The following is a 20857-nucleotide window of genomic DNA, read 5'->3' on the forward strand; positions in this document are numbered from 1 at the left end:
TGTGCTTGGTGATTCTGAAAGTAGAATGCCTGAACAGATGTCCCTTGTTCACATGGCCAGTCTTCACGTTGCTGAGACCCTCAGCTTTCCAGATGTCACCCTTTCTGAAAAGCCCTTGAAGCCATGGAGAAGGTCCACACACTGAAAGTACTTGTTCAAGTTCCTCAGGCCTGGGAGAGGGGAGAAGCAGAGATTGCTCTTGGGGACATGAGATTTGAGGGACAGTCTTTCTTCATCTCCCCAGCCGCCACATACAATTCTCTCCCACTGTGAAAATTGTCGTGCCTCAATTTCTACTCTTAGAAAAATCAGTGTTCAGAAGAAAGATTTTAAAATAATAAAAATGAGGTTGGGCACAGTGGCTCACGCCTGTAATCCCAGCACATTGGGAGGCTGAGGTGGGCGGATCACTTGAGGTTGGGAGTTCGAGACCAGCCTGGCCAACATGGTGAAACCTCATCTCTACTAAAAATACAAAAAATTAGCAGGGCATATGGGGGTGGGCTCCTATAGTCCCAGCTACTCAGGAGGCTGAGGCAGGAGAATTGCTTGAAATCATGAAGTGGAGGTTGCAGTGAGCCGAGACTACGCCCTTGCACTCCAGCCTGGGGAACAAGAGCGAGACTTCGTTTCAAAAAAAAAAAAAGAACATTTATTGAGTACCACATATCCATGATGCAGGCAATATCTCATTTAATCATCAAAGCAGCCATCCTCATCCCTGACCCATGATGGATTATTATATAAATGAGAAACTTTTCTTCTGCTAACTTGAGTTTATCTCTTAATGCAGCGAGTGATATTTACCTTAATTAGCACATGTAACCTACCCAAGTTTCCATGTTCATTTAGTGAGCGGTAGAGTCAGGACTGGTTCCTAGGTGGTCTGACTTCAGAGTGCACGATCTTCACTAACCCATAGGCTGTACCACCTTTCCAGAATTCTGTATCAGACAGTCTGTCCTGGTCATGCTAGGACTGGGCCCAAGGAAAGGCGGGAAAGGATTTCTGCCCCATGTCTGTTTCCTTCTCCCTTAGTATGCGTTTGTGTAGTGTGTTATAAGAGCCTGGCCTGGGTGTAGCAGAAAAACCATGGATAATTCAAAGATGGTTAAACCAAAAGAGGAGAGTTTCAGGCCTGGGTGGCATTCTGCTGACATGTGGTTCCCTCTGTGATACACTATTTGCTCACCCTTTGGGTCTACCACCCTTTGGGTCTACCTGAGAGGCTAGATGGGGCAGAGAAGCCACGGGCTGAGTGAAATCCCCTGGCTTCTGGCCTGGCGTGCACACCCTGTCCTGGTGGGCTCTGGTGGCTGTATCTACTGCAGGAGGATAAAACACAGTGACTGGTCCGCATGAAGTTCCCACCAAACCAAGATTTGAGTGGTCCTCACGACCCACCGGAAGCTGTTCTGTGAGCTTTCTCCAAGTAGTCCTGACACCAGCCAGATTAAACAAGGCAGGCAGCAGCTGGACCAAAGCAGCCCAAAGACAGAGAAGCTGTCTCCTGTTTCCCATCCTCCTCCTGAAGGGAAACAGCCCAAACTCATGGCCCTGGGGAGATACCTGTTCACACGTGCATCCAGAAGGAAGTGCTCTGGGCCATTTCTGTTGCCTGCTTGCTTTATGAAGTCATCACTGGCTCTGCTAGTGACGCTGGGAGGGCTTGTGAAGCCCGGTACCTGGGTTCAAGCAGGCCAGCCCTGCCTCTCTCTTTCTTTCCTTCCACCTGTGGGTGATGGGACCTCAGGAGGCCTCAGACTTCCTGAAGAGGGTTTGGAATTGGCCACAGCTGAGCTTGAATCTGATTCCACCACTTACCTGCTGGGTGATGGTGGCCTGGGATTTCTCACCTCCAAAGTGACTAGGAGCTCATCCGGGGCATGCATCCAGTCACTTTTTTAAAAACTAGCTTTAGCTTAGGGTGACGGCCTCCTTGGCCTCGTCCTTCATCTCACCTAGGTGACCACATCGGCTTCCCCTCCCTGTCCTCCACACTGCAGCCACAGCACTTTTTATGAAATCAAAACTCAAAACTTTCTGTTGTTTTTCATGTTAAAAAAAAAAAAAATCAAACCTCTAACTGTGTATTGTGAACCCTGCCAGCCTCTCCTGTGCTCCGGCCTAAGCACCCACCTTCTGTGTCCTTTTTTTTTGTTTTTTTGAGATGGAGTTTCGCTCGTTTCCCAAGCTGGAGTACAGTGGCATGATCTCGGCTATCTGCAACCTCCGCCTCCCAGGTTCAAGCAATTCTCCTGCCTCAGCCTCCCAATTAGCTGGGATTATAGGCATGTGCTACCATGCCCGACTAATTTTTATATTTTTTGTAGAGATGGGGTTTCACCATGTTGGCCAGGCTGGTCTTAAACTCCTGACCTAAAGTGATCCGCCCGCCTTGGCTTCCTCAAGTGCTAGGATTACAGGCGTGAGCCACTGCGCCCGGCCCATTTTCACTTCTTGATGCCATGCTTTTCCTACTGTCTGTCCCCTCCTGCCCATAGTTTCATGAGGCAAGGGCCCATGGGTGTCTACTCACCTCTCTTACCCAGAACTTAACTCAGGACCTGGCACGAGGGAAGCTCTCAAGAAAATGTGAATGAAAGGTGAGGACAAACTAAAATATTGCATGCCGAGCCCTTAGCATTATGCTGGGCACCAAGCAAGCACCAACAAATATCAACAGTTAATGATGGTATTATTCTAACTTTAGGAGTGATGTAGAACAAAAATTTTCCAAACCAGCAGTGCTTTTCTTATTGGGTTGTCCCAAGTATGCAAGATTTGGGGTAAGTTGATGTAGTCTGGAAAGAAATATGAAAACACACACACGCACACATTTCCCAATGTGGTGAATGTTCCCCTTTGATTTCTGCTAGCATCTCTCAGAACTAGAATGTGGTTGCAGGGAGGAGCCTGAATGTCCCAGGAGTGCTGGAGGGATCCATTCATGCTTGGGCAGGCTCTGAGGGTCCTCACTGCCCACCCACACCACATGCAGACTGTCCACTTCTGCTCCATGCAGAGAAGGGGCTGCAGATGCAGGCAGAGTTAGCTATAGAATTGGGGAGCACTAAGATACCTCTAATAAAAGCTCCTCCAGGCAGGGCTCAGTGGCTCATGCCTGTAATCCCAGCACTATGGGAGGCTGAGGCGGGTGGATCACCTGAAATCAGGAGTTCGAGACCAGCCTCGGCAACATGGTGAAACTCTGGCTCTAGGCCGGGCGCGGTGGCTCAAGCCTGTAATCCCAGCCCTTTGGGAGGCCGAGACGGGCGGATCACGAGGTCAGGAGATCGAGACCATCCTGGCTAACACGGTGAAACCCCGTCTCTACTAAAAACGACAAAAAACTAGCCCGGCGACGTGGCGGTGCCTGTAGTCCCAGCTACCCGGGAGGCTGAGACAGGAGAATGGCGCGAACCCGGGAGGCGGAGCTTGCAGTGAGCTTGCAGTGAGCTGAGATCCGGCCACAGCACTCCAGCCTGGGTGACAGAGCGAGACTCCGCCTCAAAAAAAAAAAAAAAAAAAACTCTGGCTCTACTAAATATACAAAAATTAGCCAGGCGTGTTGGTGTGCCTGTAATCCCAGCTACTCGGGAGGCTGAGGCGGGAGAATTGCTTGAACCCAGGAGGCGGAGGTTGCAGTGAGTGGAGATCACACCACTGCACTCCAGCCTGGGCAAGAGCGAGAATCCCTCTCAAAAAAAAAAAAAAAAAAAAGCTCCGCCAGGTGTTCAAAATACCAGCTCAGCCTCTGCACGTTTGGGCAGCTCCTCTTTTTCTCCAGTAATGCTTGCCTTTTTCTCTTCTCAAAGCATTTCCACACAAGACCAATGTCCACAGGAGTTTTAGAGACTTTATTTATGTATAAACAATTTAAACACTTTGCCATAAATTATCTTTGCCTGTCCCTAGTCTTTGCTTAGCAGCAAATTAAAATTAATATAAAAACTCGATGAACAATTCATACATGTATATTACAAAAAAGTTCCTGTACCAAAGTTCTTATTAGACTTTTTTTGTTTTTGTTTTTTTATTTTTAAAATTTTTTTTGTTTTTATTTTTATTTTTTAAATTTTCTCTCCTCGTGGTGACTGTCATGTGATTGTCTCAGTTTCTGGACCAAACAAACACACTAATAATTTTAAATCTGAAACAGTGATTGTGCCTTTCGGCTCATGTATGTACAGGGTGATCAGAAGTGGTACCTGTTAGCAAAAGTGTCACGATGCTGCACCTCTACCGAAACTGATACCCACAAACTACGGAATCTAAACAGACTACACCCTGTAACTGTGTATTACTGTCCACAATGGAATCTCCAAAGACGAAAGAGTATGAAATTTATCTGTAGTGATTATAGCCACCATTTTGAATTAAATTTTACACTCTGCGCTCAAATAAATTAGCTCAGGCCAGACTTAGTTGGGACCTGAGAGTTAAGTGCTGGATGGTATTATTTCGCTTTGATTTTTGATAGGAATTTCTTTTATTCCTTCATGTTTTTTTTTTTCTTTAAAAAGTATTTCCAGTGCTCACTCCTCCTCTTTTATCCCCCCCTCCCCAGGCGCTACACACACATCACCCCCAAAGTCGTGTTTTAAATGCACCTGTATTTGCTTAAACGAAAATGTCGGAAGGATTTGTCCCACAAGCAGTCTGCGGGGTTTGTCCCGCAGCTGGTCTGGTGACGCTGGCCCTGGTGGATGTCTACGTGTCGCTCACGTGTGAATGAGTGAGGTAATTGGATATGAGGCCTTCTTTCTCATCTTCGTTTCTTTGTTTATCGGTCCGTGTGTTTGTTTTGTTTTGTTTTTATTTGTTTTCTTCTTTGCTTTTTCGTTTTTGTTCTTTTGTTCCTTTCGGACACTTGGCATCTCTTTTCTGCGTAGACCCAGAACAAGTGGGTCATATTTTAGGGGAACTTGGAACATCGTGTGCGTCTGTTCATTCATTTGTTTGTTTTGTTTTCCTCAGAATTTTCAGCCGGGCTTTAGTCTACTTCAGGATGAGGGACTTCTCACTTGGACAGTAGCATTTGAACTCAAAAAATGTGAGCTTTCTTGCCACTTGGTCTCCTAAAGCAGCCCAGCCTCAGTGCCCCTGTTAGGTCTTCATCTCCTTAGGAGAGGAGATAACAGTTACTCCTGCTGAGCCATTCAGACAAGGAATGGCAGCAGATTATTTTGTTACCTCTTTCCCATCTCATTCTGTCTTAAAAACTGGATGTTGCTGCTACTGTCTGCAAGCTCTGGGTATTGCTCCACGGGAAGCACGTAATATCCCTCATACCCTTGCACACGCCCGGTGCTCAGGAGCTGCTGCTTCTCGCCCTCAGTCCACAGGCGGCTCCCCTCTCTCCCGTCCCTGGCTTTCTGCTGCTCCTTGGCCCAGGCCGTGCCCAGGGCCCTCTGTCTTGCCTGGTCCAGGACGCGGGCCTTCTCTTCGTCCAGGGTGTCGGGGGTGAGGCCATAGCGGATGCTGAGCAGCAGCGTGGAGTACTGGAACTCAATGTTCGTGAACCTTCGAGTCCTGCCGTTGACCAGCAGCGTGGGCTGGGACACGGTCACGTTCACCCCACTCTCCAGCACCTTGCGGCCGATGGTGGTACCCAGCGTGACCAGGTCGCCATCGGCTGAGCCAATCTTCACAAAGTAGTGGGTGTCCTTGCCCTCAATGCTGTAGTGCATCTTGTCCAGGTAGTAGGCGTTGTTCAGCACAGACGCCACCTTGCGGCTGTCCTCGCTGGCAATGCTGGACACGCCCGTGGTCACCCGCCCTTCTTTGATGGCGAACATGATGCCTTTGCCAATGATGGGCGTGGTGGTGGCAAACCAGTGACCCGCTTTCTCTCGGATGCTGGCGTGGAGCTTTTTAGTAATGACCTGCCCTTCCAGAGCCATGAAGGCCTGGTTATGTCTCTCTGTTGTCTGTTGGACACCTGTAATGAGCTGTGGGGATAAGAAAACACAGAAGGCTGAGAAGATGAGCTGGGCAGCTCACTCAAAAGGAGTCACAAAGAGAAAGGCTTGGAACTCTCCTGCAAGAACTAGTGTTGGGTCTATCCAGATCTGAGCTGATGGAGTCCTACTTTTTGGAACTATGGATGGCTGGTTGATTACCAGTGCTCTGAACTATGGATGGCTGGTTGATTACTAATGCTCTGATGGTGTGGCCTGTCCATCTTCCAATTGCCACTAACTAAAAAAATGGTTAAGGAGATTTGCCCCTTGCTGGCATGGCCACCCAGGCCTACACACTTACCAGGTCAAGCCACCATTTGGGAAGAGACCCGTTCTGCACTCTGATGGTTGACAACTGCCTTGCCAGCTTCAGACCCAGGAACGTCCTGACACAAAGGGCAGGATGCTGATTTGAACAGCCTCGAACCCCACCACTGTAACCTAGATTTCCTGGAGGCCAGTGACTTGGATATTCATTAACTTCCTTGGGTTAAAACCTTGCCACTCAAAGTATAACCAGCTGCAGAGGAATCACTAGGACCTGTCCTGTTCAAAAAGCAGAATCTCAGGCCTTACTCCAGAACAACTGAGTCAGAGGCTACGTGTGAACAAGATGCCCTGGGTGATCTGTGTGCATAGGAACATTTGAGTAGCATCAGGCTGAGAGATTCAGGCTTCAAGGACGAGAGGGAATATCCCCCGGCTTTGAGGCAGTTGCTTTGGATCCTCGCCCTGGTTCTGCAGGGGATGAAATCACCATTATCTCCTTGGCCTTGAGCTCTCCACTCGCAAATTACAACTTGTCTCAATTGGTGGTTGGGGGACAGGCTGGGATAATGGGAGAGGCTGCGTTTGGGAGGTAACAGCACTTAGATAAATGAGAGAAATGATGGCTATTCATCCACTGAGTGGTCCCCAAGGGGCAGGACTGAGTGAACGCTGTTCTCAATTACCCAGCAGCTCCTCCTTGCCTCTCTATAGTTACACAATCTGGACAATTATTCAGAGCAGCTGAGGCCTTTCAGACTTTGATAGGGCTGAGTGCCGGTTCTGTAGCAGGGGTTATCTGAACCCCTCCCATCCGATTGCAGCAGAGGTCTCAGCTGCACCCAGATGGAAACTGACCACCCCTAGGTCATCACAGAAAGACCCAAGCACAAATTATGTTCTGAAAACTCAATCCATATACGTTTGGCCATAAAGCACCGAGGTTTTATGTGGGGCATAAAAATGTTCTTTAATGGGACGGAAACTGCAAACCACAGTTTTATGATGTCCCATAAAAGCTGAAAGGGTTATGATCTTATAGGCAGTGCAGATGGTAGGTTGCTGCTAGATTTCTCTGTGCTGTTGTTAATCAAGGAGTGACTCAAGGGTATTCTACTGAACAGATAATGATACCACAATTAAGGCAATAATTGAAGTTGGTAAGAAATATGTGCTGTGCCAGACAGGTGACAGCACTGACATTCGCTTTCCTGGAAAGTCTCAATGTGTCCCGCACCTTTTATACCCAGCTCCAATGTTTTCCTGCACTGGCATGCCCTTCGCTCCCATGAGGTTCTGTTTGCAAAAGGGAAATGATGACAATCATTTGGATTCTTGGCAGGAACCTCCGCTTACCTGTCCATTCTCACTTGCTTGACTCTCTGACAGTTCATAGGGAGGAGGCACGAAATACATTTTGGCTCTTGGGAAGCCAGGAATGATGTTGCTAAGCTGAAATCCAAACATCACAAGCCAGCTTTTCACATCTATGGTGGAAACACAAAGAAAAGTTTCTGAAATCACGATGGATGGAGAGCAGCAGCGGAGCTTAAAGAGAGAACAAAATAAAATGGGTGGTTGGGTGTAGGGGCCAAATGGGAGGGAGGAAGAGTTCGTGACTGTCTCCTGGGTCCAGACCCAGGGCCTCCATACATGGGTTTTAGGAAGTAGATGTCTTTCCAAACTTGGTCAGTTGATAACCGCCATGTGGTAATTAAGAAGGCCTTTGCTCGCATAAGACAGATCTAGCTTCAAATCCCCTGGCTGTGTGACCTTGGGCAAGTCCCAGCCCCTCTCTGAGACTCAGGTTCCTCAGATATGAATTGGGATAATAACTGTGTCAGTCTCATTGGGTTGTTATGAGGATCAAAGGAGAAAATCCACATAAAAGGCTTTTCACAGTGCCTGGCACATTAACTGCTCGATAAATATCAACTCCTTTATTTAGCAAGTATTTAAGGGAGCATCTGTAACAGGCCATGGAACATCTATTACAGGCCACACAGTGTGTTTAGAGGCTAGAGATACAAGGGTGGGCTGGAGGGATAAGTGATGCTTATTATCGGTGTGCAAGCCTTTTGGACGGGGGCTGCTGCACTGAGGCTGGCTCGCTATGGAAAGGGGTTTCGAAGAGCTGGACACAGATGGAAAGCAGAGTCCTCTGGATCCTGAGAGCCCTTTTCTCCAGCCTTCCTAGTCTCTCTCTCTCTTTCTTTTTTTTTTTTTTTTTTGAGATGGAGTCTTGCTCTGTTGCCCAGGCTGGAGTGCAATGGCACAATCTTTGGCTCACTGCAACCTCTGCCTCCCAGGTTTAAGTGATTCTCCTGCCTCAGCTTCCCAAGTAGCTGGGATTATAGGCATGTGCCACCACACCAAGCTAATTTTGTATTTTTAGTAGAGATGGGTTTCTCCATGTTGGTCAGGCTGGTTTTGAACTCCCAGCCTCAGGTGATCTGCCCGCCTTGGCCTCCCAAAGTGCTGGGATTATATGCGGGAGCCACTGTGCCCGGCCCAGACTTCCTACTCTTTAAAGAGAAACCAAGAGAGGGCACTGGCTGCTCAGAGTAAAACCACCTGCCAGAGGTCAACATCAAGTCCTTGCATTGGGAATTATGCCACCTGCCCCAAGTGTTCTGCCCTCTGCTGAATGATCCAGGTCCCTAGAATAAGACTCCTTCCACACTGATCAATAGAGAGTCCTGGATGTCTGTGCCTTGAAATGCTCACATCTTCACCACCACCACCACCATGGAGTCCAGCAGGACTAATCTCCTTATGCTCCTTATCCCTGTTTATAATGGGCATCCCCGAAATCATGCCCAGCACCCTCCAATCCCTTCCTTTCCTGCTCCAGCTTCACCTCTCCCCAGTTCCCCAAATATTTCCATTGGGCCCTCTGGAATTCACATTTGTATCAGAAGCCACACCCCTCCCCACCGCCCCCACCACCTCATGTCTTCAATCTGTTTTCTCATGGTTCCTTTCCCTTTTTGCTCTTACTGAAACTCTCTCTGCCAAGATCATTGGTCTCCCTGCTTCTTCACCTACAATCACTGGACCTGGAGGTACAAGTGCATTTGTAATACAGGAGGCACTCGCTTGCATTTCTCAAAGCTTTTAGCTTCTGCTCCACTGTCATTCCCTCCATCTATTTTCCTGAATTAATTCTTAGTGATTTCATTATACAGGTAGTTGCTCCTTCCAACATTCTGGCCTCTTGTTTCCTTGACCTCCTCTCCTTTGATGGTCTTTTCCCCACTCACTCTCATGTTTATACTCTGGACCCTGTCATCCCTAATCATTTTCATCCCTCCATCATCTCAATTTCATGCATATCACCCTCTGACCACTGCCTCAATGTTTTCGCACCTACCCTTTCTTGTAACCGGACAACCTTAATCCTTTAATCTCTCCCACCCAACCCCTAGTACCTCCAATCCATCCCAAACTCCTTTCCCCATCCATCCCTCACCTTCTTGGTTTTTCTTCTCTCCTTATCTAGCATATAGTCACTGGTATCATTCCCTTGGTGACATTCTCAGATCCCTTGCCCCTTTCTCACCTCACCACACTTGCTTGGTGAAATCACAATGTTGGTTACATCCAAGTCTTTGCCTATTCTATGTTTGCACCTGTGCAGCTGAATGTGACTGGGGTAAAAATCATAACCATGCTGACCCGTGTCACTTTAAATTCCCCAGCAGGAATTTAAAGCATGCTTCCCTGCTGCCTGGTGAGCTTACTAAGTTCCTTTACTCCATTCAACTATCCTCTCATCCTCCTGGATGATTTTACTCCTTCTTATCTCTTAAAATCCCCAATACCTGCTTCTCCTTCCTCCCAGTAGCTGACCTCATCTCTTATTCTGAGATAACTGATGCAGCCAGGAGACAATTTCCCTAAACTCCCTTCACATTTGCCGATGGTGATGTGGCTACCAGCACTTGTACTCATATTTCCGGCTTTCTCCTCTTACTCTAGATGAGCTGTGCAAGTTCAATCCTCCTCCTGTGCACTTGGTCACACTCTTTCTTGCCAACTCATGGACATCACTCCAGCAATTTTCTCTCTCACCCCACATCATTGATTTGCTCTCTCTTCCAGTGGATCAACCCCGTCAGCATACAGATGTGCAGCTTAATGTTTAAAAAATTTCCCCTCTTGCCCCCGACCACCCATTTCTAATTCCCCTTTGCAAAAACTTCTCCAACTCAAACTAATTTTCTATTCTCATTGTCTCTCATTCTTCTCCCCTTCTCCTTTGAATCAGGCTTTTGCCTCCACGACTTCCCTGAAACCACCCTTGTCAAGGTCATGAGTGATTTCCGTTTGCCAAGCCCAGTGTTGCTCTTGGTTCTCATCCTGCTTGACCTATCAGGAGTGTTTGACAAGTGGAACTCTCCTGCCTTTCTTTTTTCTTTGCTTTCTGGATAACACATTCTCTTGTTTTTTTCTTCTCCCACATTAGTAGCTGCTCTCTGTCTGTTTTTGGTTCCTCTTCATCTCCCTGATCTCTTAATGTTGAGATGCCCCAGACTCAAGTCAGTCCATGAGCTTCTTCTCTCAACCATCTCCACTCAACAATCACGGTGATCTTAGCCAGGCTTGGTCCCCAAATGCCATCTACATGCAGATACTGACTCCAGAATTCGTATCTCCAGCATGGACCTCTTCCGGAATGCTAAACTTGGATAGCTAATTGCATTTCAAATTTAACACGTCCAAAACTGAACTCCTGATCTTCCTCCAAACTTGCCCCACCTACAGTCTTCTCCATCTTGGCTAATGACAACCCCATCCTTCCAGATATCATCCTTGACTCCTTTCTTTTTTCCACTCCCCACATCTAATCCATTAGTAAATTGTTTCCTTTTTTGTTGTTATTGTTGATACTGAGTCTCACTCTGTCGCCCAGACTGGAGTGCAGTGGTGCCATTTCAACTCACTGCAGCCTCGGCCTCCCAGGGTCAAGTGATTCTCGTACCTCAGCCTCCTAAGTAGCTGGGATTACAGGTGCCCGCCACCATGCCTGGCTCATTTTTGTATTATTATTAGTAGAGGTGGGGTTTCGCCATGTTGGCCAGGCTGGTCTCGAACTCCTAACCTCAGATGATCCCTCCACCTTGGCCTCCCAAAGTGCTAGGATTACAGGTGTGAGCCACTGTGCCCGGCCTAATCGTTTCCCTTTTTTTAAAAAAAGTAATGTAAAATTCATATAAAATTCACCATTTGAAAATGCACAATTCAGTGGTTTCCAGTACATTCACAATGTTATGCAACCATCATTACTAATTTCAGAACATTTTCATCACCCCCCAAAGCCCCTCATACCCATTAGTAGTCACTCTGCATTACTCCTCCCACAAACTGCTTTCTGTCTGTATGGATTGACCTGTTTGGGACATTTGACAAGAGTGGAATCCCACAATACATGGCCTTTTGTGTCTGGCTTCTTTCACTTAGCATGTTTTTAAGGTTTGTCCATGTTGGAGCATGCAGTGTGCTTTGTTTATCCATTTACCAGTTGATACATATTTGGGTTGTTTCCGCTTTATTTTTTTGAAACTGAGCCTTGCTCTGTCGCCCAGGCTGGAGTGTAGGGGCGCAATTTCAGCTCACTGCAACCTCCACCTCCTGGGTTCAAGTGAGTCTCCTGCCTCAGCCTCCTGAGTAGCAGGGACTACAGGCACCTGCCACCATACTCGGCTAATTTTTTGTATTTTTAGTAGAGATGGGATTTCACCGTGTTAGCCAGGATGGTCTCCATATCCTGACCTTGTGATCCACCCACCTTGGCCTCCCAAAGTGCTGGGATTACAGGTGTAAGCCACTGCGCTTGGCCTGTTTCCACTTTTTTACTATTATGAATAATGCTGCTCTAAACATTCCTGTACAAATTTTTTGTTTGAAAGCCTGTTTTCCATTTTTTCCTGAGACAGAGTCTGGCTCTGTCACCCAGGCTGGAGTGCAGTGAAGCAATCTCAGCTCCTGCCTCAGCTTCTTTAGTAGCTGGGATCACAGACACGCACAACCATGCCCAGCTAATTTTTGTGTTTTTAGTAGAGATGGGATTTTGCCATGTTGGCCAGGCTGGTCTGGAACTCCTGACCTCAGGTGATCATCCTGCCTCAGCCTCCCAAAGTGCTGGGATTACAGGCGTAAGCCACCGCGCTGGGCCGAGAAGTCCTTATCTTTAGAAGACTCTCCCCATCGGGATCTTTTCCCCCCAGGGATCTCTCTCTCCCTAGCTCAGGATCCCTTGAGGAGGCAAAAGTGATGTTAAAAGCCCTCCTGCCTCTGTGACCAGGAATTTCAGTGGCCATTCCCATGAAGAGCAATGCCTTATGTCCTAGTTCGTATAGTTCTTCTTCCTCCTTCCTCTTCCTTTTCTTCTTTTTTTTTTTTTTTTTTTTTTTTTTTTGTTGAGACGGAGTCTCGCTCTGTCGCCCAGGCTGGAGTGCAGTGGCCGGATCTCAGGTCACTGCAAGCTCCGCCTCCCGGTTTACGCCATTCTCTCGCCTCAGCCTCCCGAGTAGCTGGGACTACAGGCGCCCGCCATCTCGCCTGGCTAATTTTTTGTATTTTTTTAGTAGAGACGGGGTTTCACCGTGTTAGCCAGGATGGTCTCGATCTCCTGACCTCGTGATCCGCCCGTCTCGGCCTCCCAAAGTGCTGGGATTACAGGCTTGAGCCACCGCGCCCGGCCCTTCCTTTTCTTTCTATTCTTCCTCTTCTTCCCCCTTTTCCTCTTCTTCCCCTTCTTCTTCCTCTTCCTCCCCTTCTTTCTCTTCCTCTCCCTCCCCTTTCCCTCCTTCCTCTCCTTTAAATTTTCTAACATGGCTGGTTTCTGAGTCTCAACCCCTTTGGAAATGTTTATTCTAGTGATTCCTCCTCCACGCTGCGGAAGGCATTTTTGAGACAACACAACACGTCTCCTCCTTTAGAAGTAATTGGTGTTATCTGGTAACAGGCTCCCTAAACAGTCTGTCTAGAGGGAATTGCTTGGGCAGGAGCTGGCACTGTGGCACCACCTAATAGCTCATGACTGTCTTCTTCTCACGTTCTTCACAGCGTGTGATTATCCACTGCCAAAGCGCGTTCTCCCTCTGAACACACTGTCAGCGCGGCATCTTCAGGTGTTAAGTGTAAATATGAGAAGAGGATAATGTGAGAAGGAGGTTGTGCCTTCCTCCTCACTTAGATAAATTAAACTCCACAAAATCTGACTTTAAGCTAAAGTGTGCCTGGGCTTCGTAAGCCAAAGACCCACCAGGGACAAAGGGAGGGGGGAAAATATGCATCATCGTGGGCCACATCTAGGAGGGTCACTGAACTCAAATTTTATCTGGGGCTTCCGGTTTGCTAAAGCAATGCCATTCAGAGCAGGGTTGGAATCTATTTCAAGGTGGATATGGAGACCGTTTCCCACATACCCCAGAAAATAATACAAAGACAGTGTCCTCACTCTTCATCTATGAACTCTCCACCTCCAAGTCCATAGCTGCGTATAAATAACGAGTGCGTGGCTGGGCGCGGTGGCTCACGCCTGTAATCCCAGCATTCTGGGAGGCCGAGGCTGGCGGATCAAGAGGTCAGGAGATAGAGACCATCCTGGCTAACATGGTGAAACCCCGTCTCTACTAAAAAAATACAAAAAGAATTAGCTGGGCCTGGTGGTGGGTGCCTGTAGTCCCAGCTACTCGGGAGGCTGAGGCAGGAGAATGGCGTGAACCCGGGAGGCGGAGCTTGCAGTGAGCCGAGATCACACCACTGCACTCCAGCCTGGGCGACAGAGCGCGACTCCATCTCAAAAAAAAAAAAAAAAAAAAATATATATATATACATATATAATAATAACGAGTGCATTTATTAGCCTTTGCTCTGTGCTTTTGTTAGTCTTTGCTCTGTGCTAGGCACTTTACATGTCATGATGCGTTTAGTTTTCGCCACCCCATAAGGTGAGTGCTATTATTACTATTTTGCCGATGAAGAAACTGTGGCTCTGCAAGGCACGGTGGCTCACGCCTGTAATCCCAACACTTTGGGAGGCTGAGGCGGGTGGATCACGAGGTCAGGAGATTGAGACCATCCTGGCTAACACAGTGAAACCCCATCTCTACTAAAAATACAAAAAAAAAAAAAAATTAGCTGGGAGTGGTTGCAGACACCTGTAGTCCCAGCTGAGGCAGGATAATCACTTGAACCCGGGAGGCAGAGGTTGCAGTGAGCCAAGATCATGCCACTGCACTCCAGCCTGGGCGACAGAGTAAGACTCTGTCTCAAAAACAAACAAAAAAACAAACAAACAACAACAAAAAACTGTGGCTCTGAAGGGTTATTTGTCCAAGTCACACAGCAAGTGATTGGCAAGATTAGAAGTGGTGCCTTTTTCCTTTTCTTTGTTTTTGAGACCAAGTTTCACTCTTGTTTCTCAGGCTGGAGTGCAATGGTACAATCTCAGCTCACTGCAATCTCCGCCTCCCAAGTTCAAGCGATTCTCTTGCCTCAGCCTCCCCAGTAACTGGGATTACAGGTGCCTGCCACAACACCTGGCTAATTTTTTTGTATTTTTAGTAGAGACAGGGTTTCACCATGTTGGTCGGGCTGGTCTCAAACTCCTGGCTTCAGGGTGATCCACTCGCCTCAGCCTCCCAAAGTGCTGGGACTACGGGTGTGAGCCACCGTGCCTAGCCAAGAAGTGGTGTCTTGAGATGGACTCAGGTTCTAATATCAGAAAGAACTGACCTCAGAATAGGGCAGTGCTGGGGGCAGGGTATAGATCCCAGTGTGTCCAAGACAGAAGAGTTTCCTGGGATGCTAAAACTGGAAAAGTCTAGGGTATTGCAGGTTGTTGGGAGGTAGTCTCCCAGTCTTTTTTTTTTCTTTTTTGAGACCCTGTCTCAAAAAAGAGTGCCATTGCACAATCACAGCTCACTGCAATCTCAATCTCCTGGGCTTAAGCAATTCTTCTGCCTCAGCCTCCCAAGTAGCTGGAACTGCAGGTGTGCACCACCACTCTTGGCTAATTTTTAAATTTTTGGTAGAGATGGGATCTCTCTATATTGGCCAGGCTGGTCTCAAACTCCTAGACTCAAGTGATACTCTTGCCTTGGCCTCCCAAGTGCTAGGATTACAGGCATACCTGGCCTAGTCTTTCTTTTACACTCTTTCTTCTCATATCTTTTCATCACAGATATGTCAATTATCAATATATTACCTTAAAAAGTAACTGTTCAAAAGGGTGCTGCTTTGGAGCCTGTGAGTGAGAAGGAACCACGTCTTGCCCCCTCTGCCTGCTCCTGGAGGCTAACTTGTGTTCCTTCCCAGATGTCTCTGAGCTCCTACCCAGTCAGTAGTATTCTGGGTTGCTTTTCTTTGTCCTTGCATTCTTGGGAAGAACAAACGACCCTTCTCCAGCTTCAGGAGCTGCCACTTGCATTCAGAGAGTTCTGTTTCTAAACAGCCACCATTCTTTTGCTGCTACTGGGTACCGGAGAGAAAAGGTTCTGTTCTTTGTGTTTCTCCTGACTACATCTTAATTACCTCTTCTGCTTAAATTGTGAGCAGCGAGTTCAGCCACTCTGCTAGTCTCCTAAGTGGCAAATTAAGACTAATTTAGATGGGGCTTACAGATGAGCCAACATGTGAACAGCAGAGAATAATTTGGTGTTCTTCATTCGGATCCCCACTCCCAGGTCACTGCCCGGGCGTGGGCTGTGCCTGGTCTGGCTCCTTCTCTCCTTCAACTCCCACTGAAGACATCCACCCTGTGCATGCCGCTTCTCTGACACCACCCTTTATTTTAGACTCTCTAATGGTTTCTGGATTCAATTTTGCTGGACTTAGTTCAACTTGATTTGATTCCCATTTATTGAGTCTCCATGAAGCACCAGAATGAGAAAAGCAGCATTGCTATTCAGAAAACCCTGCTAATTATTTTTTTTTGGCCTTTTCTGGAGAGCCACGTAAGTAGCTGAGGGGGTCAGTGAGGCTGACTGTGCCCTGTGAAATGATTTTGTTTGGGTCTTGGCAGCGGGACATGTCCGTACAGCCCACACTGCGGTTTCTCTTTATTGCCTCTCTGGCTGATTCATTCCCAAGGTGTCTGATACCAACCGGGCTTCTGGAAGGGACATTCTGTGTGGGGCAAGATTCTCTCCTATGGTTAAGGGAGGCCTAGTCAACCTCCCCATTCACACTGTTTCCTGTCTCTGGAACACTCCTTCCGTCTCCCTGCACTTCATAAATGTCTGATCAACACTACCTGCTCAGAAAGGCCGTCCGTGAGCCCCTCCATAAAGGAGACACTTCTCATCACTCTCCATGCCCTCATCCTATTTCTTTCATCTTTATATCATGTATCATTACCTAATATTAATACTATATGTGTGTGTTTTCCCGAGACTTATTTTAATTTGCAGCTGCAGTAATTCCGGAGACAAAAGTCATGCTGAGCACAGGGTAAGCAGGGAAGCCCTAGCAGGGCCTCTGATGAGGCACGGGAGAGGAGGACAGGAGGGTTTACAGATGTTAGCCTAGGTCACTTGGCCATAGCTTCTGGGCCCAAAAAGTCCCAGATGCTTTTGGTGTTTGGGGATTCTGGGTTTGCCTTCAAAATGTCCAGGGCTTGTCAGTGAAGCAATGCATGGTCACGGTTGATCTTTAAGGTTGTTCATTTCTGTGGCATGGGGCTTAGAGGGCAGCACTGTGTTCCAGGTAGATGCTGCTTCCATTCCTGCCTTGGGGATGGACAAGTGGCCCCGGTCACCTAAATGCCTCCTTGGCCCATGGAAAAGAGCTGTGAGTTTTCTGGAACTTGGGGGTTCTGGTCTTGGGTCCTCATTATTGTTTCTCTGTACAAAGCATAAACAGTGAGATGGTCCCAGCCTGCTTGCTGGAAATCAGCCCTTTGGAGCCCTGGTCTCTTTGGATCTCTCTCTCTCCCCCTCTCTCTACCTACCTACCTACCTACCACCATCCATCTATCCATTCATCCTCCCATCCACACACCCATCCAACCATTCACCCACCCACCAACCTACCCATCCCTCAATTTATCCGTCTATTTATCCATCCATCCATCCATCCATCCATCCATCCTCCATCCATCCATCCATCCATCCATCCATCCATTCATCCATCCACACAGCCATCCAGCCATCCACCCAGCCACCCAGTCATCCACTCAGCCATGCAGCCATCCAGCCATCCACCCAGTCATCCACCCAGCCATCCAGCCATCCACCCAGCCATCCAGCCATCCAGCCATCCACCTAGCCATCCCACCATCCTGATTTCCTTGCTCATTTCCCTAAAGACAGGGACTTTATCTTGCTTCCCATTGTATCTCTAGTATGTAGTACATGTTAGATACTGTACAAATATTTGCTGAATGGGTGAATGGATGGATAGAGAGAGACTCTCATTTCACCAATTTCTTTTTCTCTTCTTTTCTTTTTGTGAGATAGGGTCTCACTCTGTACCCAGGCTGGAGTGTAGTGGCATGATCACAGCTGACTCTAGCCTCCAACTCCTGCGCTCAAGAGATTCTCCCTGCTTAGCCCTCTGGGTAGTTTGGACCACAGGCATGTGCCACCACACGTGGCTAATTCATTTCACCAATTTCTCACTTATCACAGAGAAGTAGATAATCTGCCTTTCTTGGCCCCTCTTTCATACTATTCTCCAAACTTTCTATGTTGTTATGATATTTGTTCATAGCCTTCCTTCAGCCTTGAGCTCACTTCTGCTGGCCAAGGTCCCATGAATTCTTCAGGTCCATTTTGACATGGGCCCTTCTGTATATGCCAATCTTGAAAATCAGATTTAATCTGCACACACACACACACACACACACACATCTTGAGATAATGGTATTTGTCTTATTCACCATTAAATCCCCAGAACCTAGCACAGTGCCACTTTATAAATGTGTTTTGATAAATAACTAAGCAGACCCCTATATGGTGGCAAAGACTTAATTCTACTTTGCATTATTGTTGGTTATTTGTATATATCTCTCACCAGATGAGCCTCCGGAGGTCAAGAACTGGGTTACAGTCATCTCGATACTTACGCTCACTCATTGCATCTCTAGTAATGACAATGTTAATAACATGAGCAGATACCATTTCATGAACATCCACTCTCCACTTGCCAGGCACTAAACTATAACTACACACGTTCAGTTACTTCTTCTTCTTCTTTTTTTTTTTTTTTGAGACAGGGTCTTGCTCTGTTACCTGGGCTGGAAGGAGTGCAGTGGCATGATCTCAGCTCACTGCAACCTCTGCTTCCTGAGTTCAAGTGATTCTCTTGGCTCAGCCTCCTGAGTAGCTGGGCCTACAGGCATGCACCACCACTGGCTAAATTTTGTATTTTTAGTAGAGATGGGGTTTCACCATCTTGGCCAGGCTGGTCTTGAACTCCTGACCTCAAGGGATTCATCTGCCCCAGTCTCTCAAAATGCTGGGATTATGTGAGTGGCGTGAGCCACCATGCCCAGCTGAGTTCATTTACTTGTCATGATCACTCTGTGGGATGGTTTTATGAGTGTCTTTCACAGGGAAGGAGACTATAGTTCAGAGAGCTTGGACAACTAGCCCAAGGTCCTTTGGCTTATAAATAGAAGAGAGAGAATTTGAACGAGATATTTCTGACACCAGAGCCCTATTCTCTCTCCGCTTCTTACTGCTTTCCTCTGTTGGGGTAGGAAGGGCTTTTAGAAAGTTATTTCAACTGACTAGACATGAAAGTGGCTGGGACATCTTCAAACAGTCCTCAGGACTGCTCTGTACTGCCGTCTCTCTACTTTTCTAGACACTGTAGTGCTGCCAACCACATTGCCTGGGCTTTATGGCCCGTGGGCTTCTCCTACCATCAGATGGGAGATTTTCCTGCCAAGTTCCCTATGGCAACAACCACCCTGCAGGGAGCCACTGCCCATCTTTGGTGGTAGAATCCTCACCTGTCACGTAGTTCTTCAAATCTAGCTCACTGCTGAGAGGATTGTTGCTCTTGAACATGTACAGGTTAAATGGGGCCGGCTCCTTGCCCACGTTTTTCCACATGGTATAGTCTGGAGAGGTCCATCGTCCTGCCAGCACATCATAATCACGCTGAGTGAAGTGGACCAGCTTGGTCAGGGGGTCATAGAGTCCCCCGTGGAAGCCAATGACCATCTGGAAGTCGGGGTTGGAGTCATAATAAATCTCCCCATAGGCCGTGTACTGCAGCTGTTTGATCATGAGGCCATTGATGCTGAACACAGCCAGAGGAGTCCCTGTGTTATCAGAGGCAACATAGTACTCCTCCCCACTGCTGCTCTCCATGGCAAAGAGGTGGCCCTGGAGGTCGTAGTACAGCGAGGTAATCTCTGAGTTGGAGTGATTGTAGACATGGGTGATGCGTGTCGGGTTGTGGAGGTCCGAGTAGAAGTACTGCAGGTGGTGGCCCAGGTTGGTCTTGTAGGAAGCCCGCCGTCCTACACCATCATAGCGGTACTGGACACTCCACCCGCTGGCCTTGTTGTAGGCTCTTGTTAGGAGGCCCTTGGAATTGTATTCGAAGATGTCAGACCCTCTCTGGCACAGATAGCCATCATCGTCAATTTTGTACTGCACATCCCCGAGTCTGGTTATCCGATCCCGGAGGTCATAGCGCAAGGGCATGAGGCGCACACTGTTGCCTGGGTTCAGTAAGTGGAGATTCCCATTAAGGTCATAGCTGTAGCGCCAGGTCGGGCGGTCATTGACGGCCACACTCTGGAGCTGCCCGTCCCCATCGTAGTCATAGGTGTACTTCGTGGTATTGGCATAGGGCCCCAGTTTTAGCTCTCTCTTGATAACCCTGCCCATGCTGTCATATTGCACCGTCATCCAGTACATGAGGGACCGGAACATTTCATACTGGACCTCCTTGATCCGTCCATGGGTGTCAAAGTGTTTGCTGAGGGTCATCACGGCAGTGGTGATAATCTGGTTGATGTCATAATAGATGACTCCAAACTTACCGAAGTGTTCCACCTTGCCAGAAATCTCATCATAGCGGTAGAGGTCAACGGGGAGGGGAGTCTCACTTATGACGGGCTTGATGCTTGCAATGCGGAAGCTGTTGTCATGATAGGTGTAGTCAAACCTGGCGTTGACCATGCCTTCCTCAGAGAACCTGTAGATCTGCTTGTCCACCAGGGGCCCAATCTTCCGGTACCTGATGGTGCAGGAGAAGCCCCCGCTTTGGAGGTTGACCATCTTCAAGACACCGGTGGTCTCGTCATACCCGAAGGTGACGGCGGTACTGTCGTAGACAATCTCTGATAACTTGGAGAGTTTCCCATACTTGTAGAACACCTGGCGTCCAGTGCCCAAAAAGGAGGTCTTCAGGATGCGGCCGTCGTCACTGTAGTCGAAGATGACCGAAGCATTGCTTTCAGGCGGGTTGTAAATGTTGCGGATGTAGCCGATGGAGGTGTGTGTGGACATGCTGTGCCGGGCCACGCTGGGCATGGTGACGGCAAGGAGGCGGTCGGAGGAGTCATACTCAAATATATACTGACGTTGGCTCTGAAGCAGGAGGACCATGGACTGCAGAAAGGAAAGGGGAACAGAACATATCAGTTGGCTTTT

At 47.9% G+C, this 20857-nt stretch overlaps 1 protein-coding gene across 1 annotated transcript in view; it reads right to left on the reverse strand.

Annotated features, from left to right (window-relative positions):
- Positions 1-3839: 3839 nt before the first annotated feature.
- The window catches only part of TENM2 (teneurin transmembrane protein 2), a 526850-nt gene continuing 509832 nt past the window's right edge, over positions 3840-20857 (reverse strand). Inside the window, exons 25-27 of the mRNA XM_033180356.1 lie at positions 19201-20815; positions 7590-7720; positions 3840-5954 (exon numbers count right to left, since the gene is read on the reverse strand). Coding sequence (XP_033036247.1) covers positions 5193-5954; positions 7590-7720; positions 19201-20815 — 2508 coding nt within the window. The 3' untranslated portion in view covers positions 3840-5192. The remainder of the gene's footprint in view (positions 5955-7589; positions 7721-19200; positions 20816-20857) is intronic.

The sequence above is a fragment of the Trachypithecus francoisi genome, unplaced genomic scaffold (genome assembly GCF_009764315.1).
Source record: "Trachypithecus francoisi isolate TF-2019V2 unplaced genomic scaffold, Tfra_2.0 Lachesis_group2, whole genome shotgun sequence".
Lineage (NCBI taxonomy): Eukaryota > Metazoa > Chordata > Mammalia > Primates > Cercopithecidae > Trachypithecus > Trachypithecus francoisi.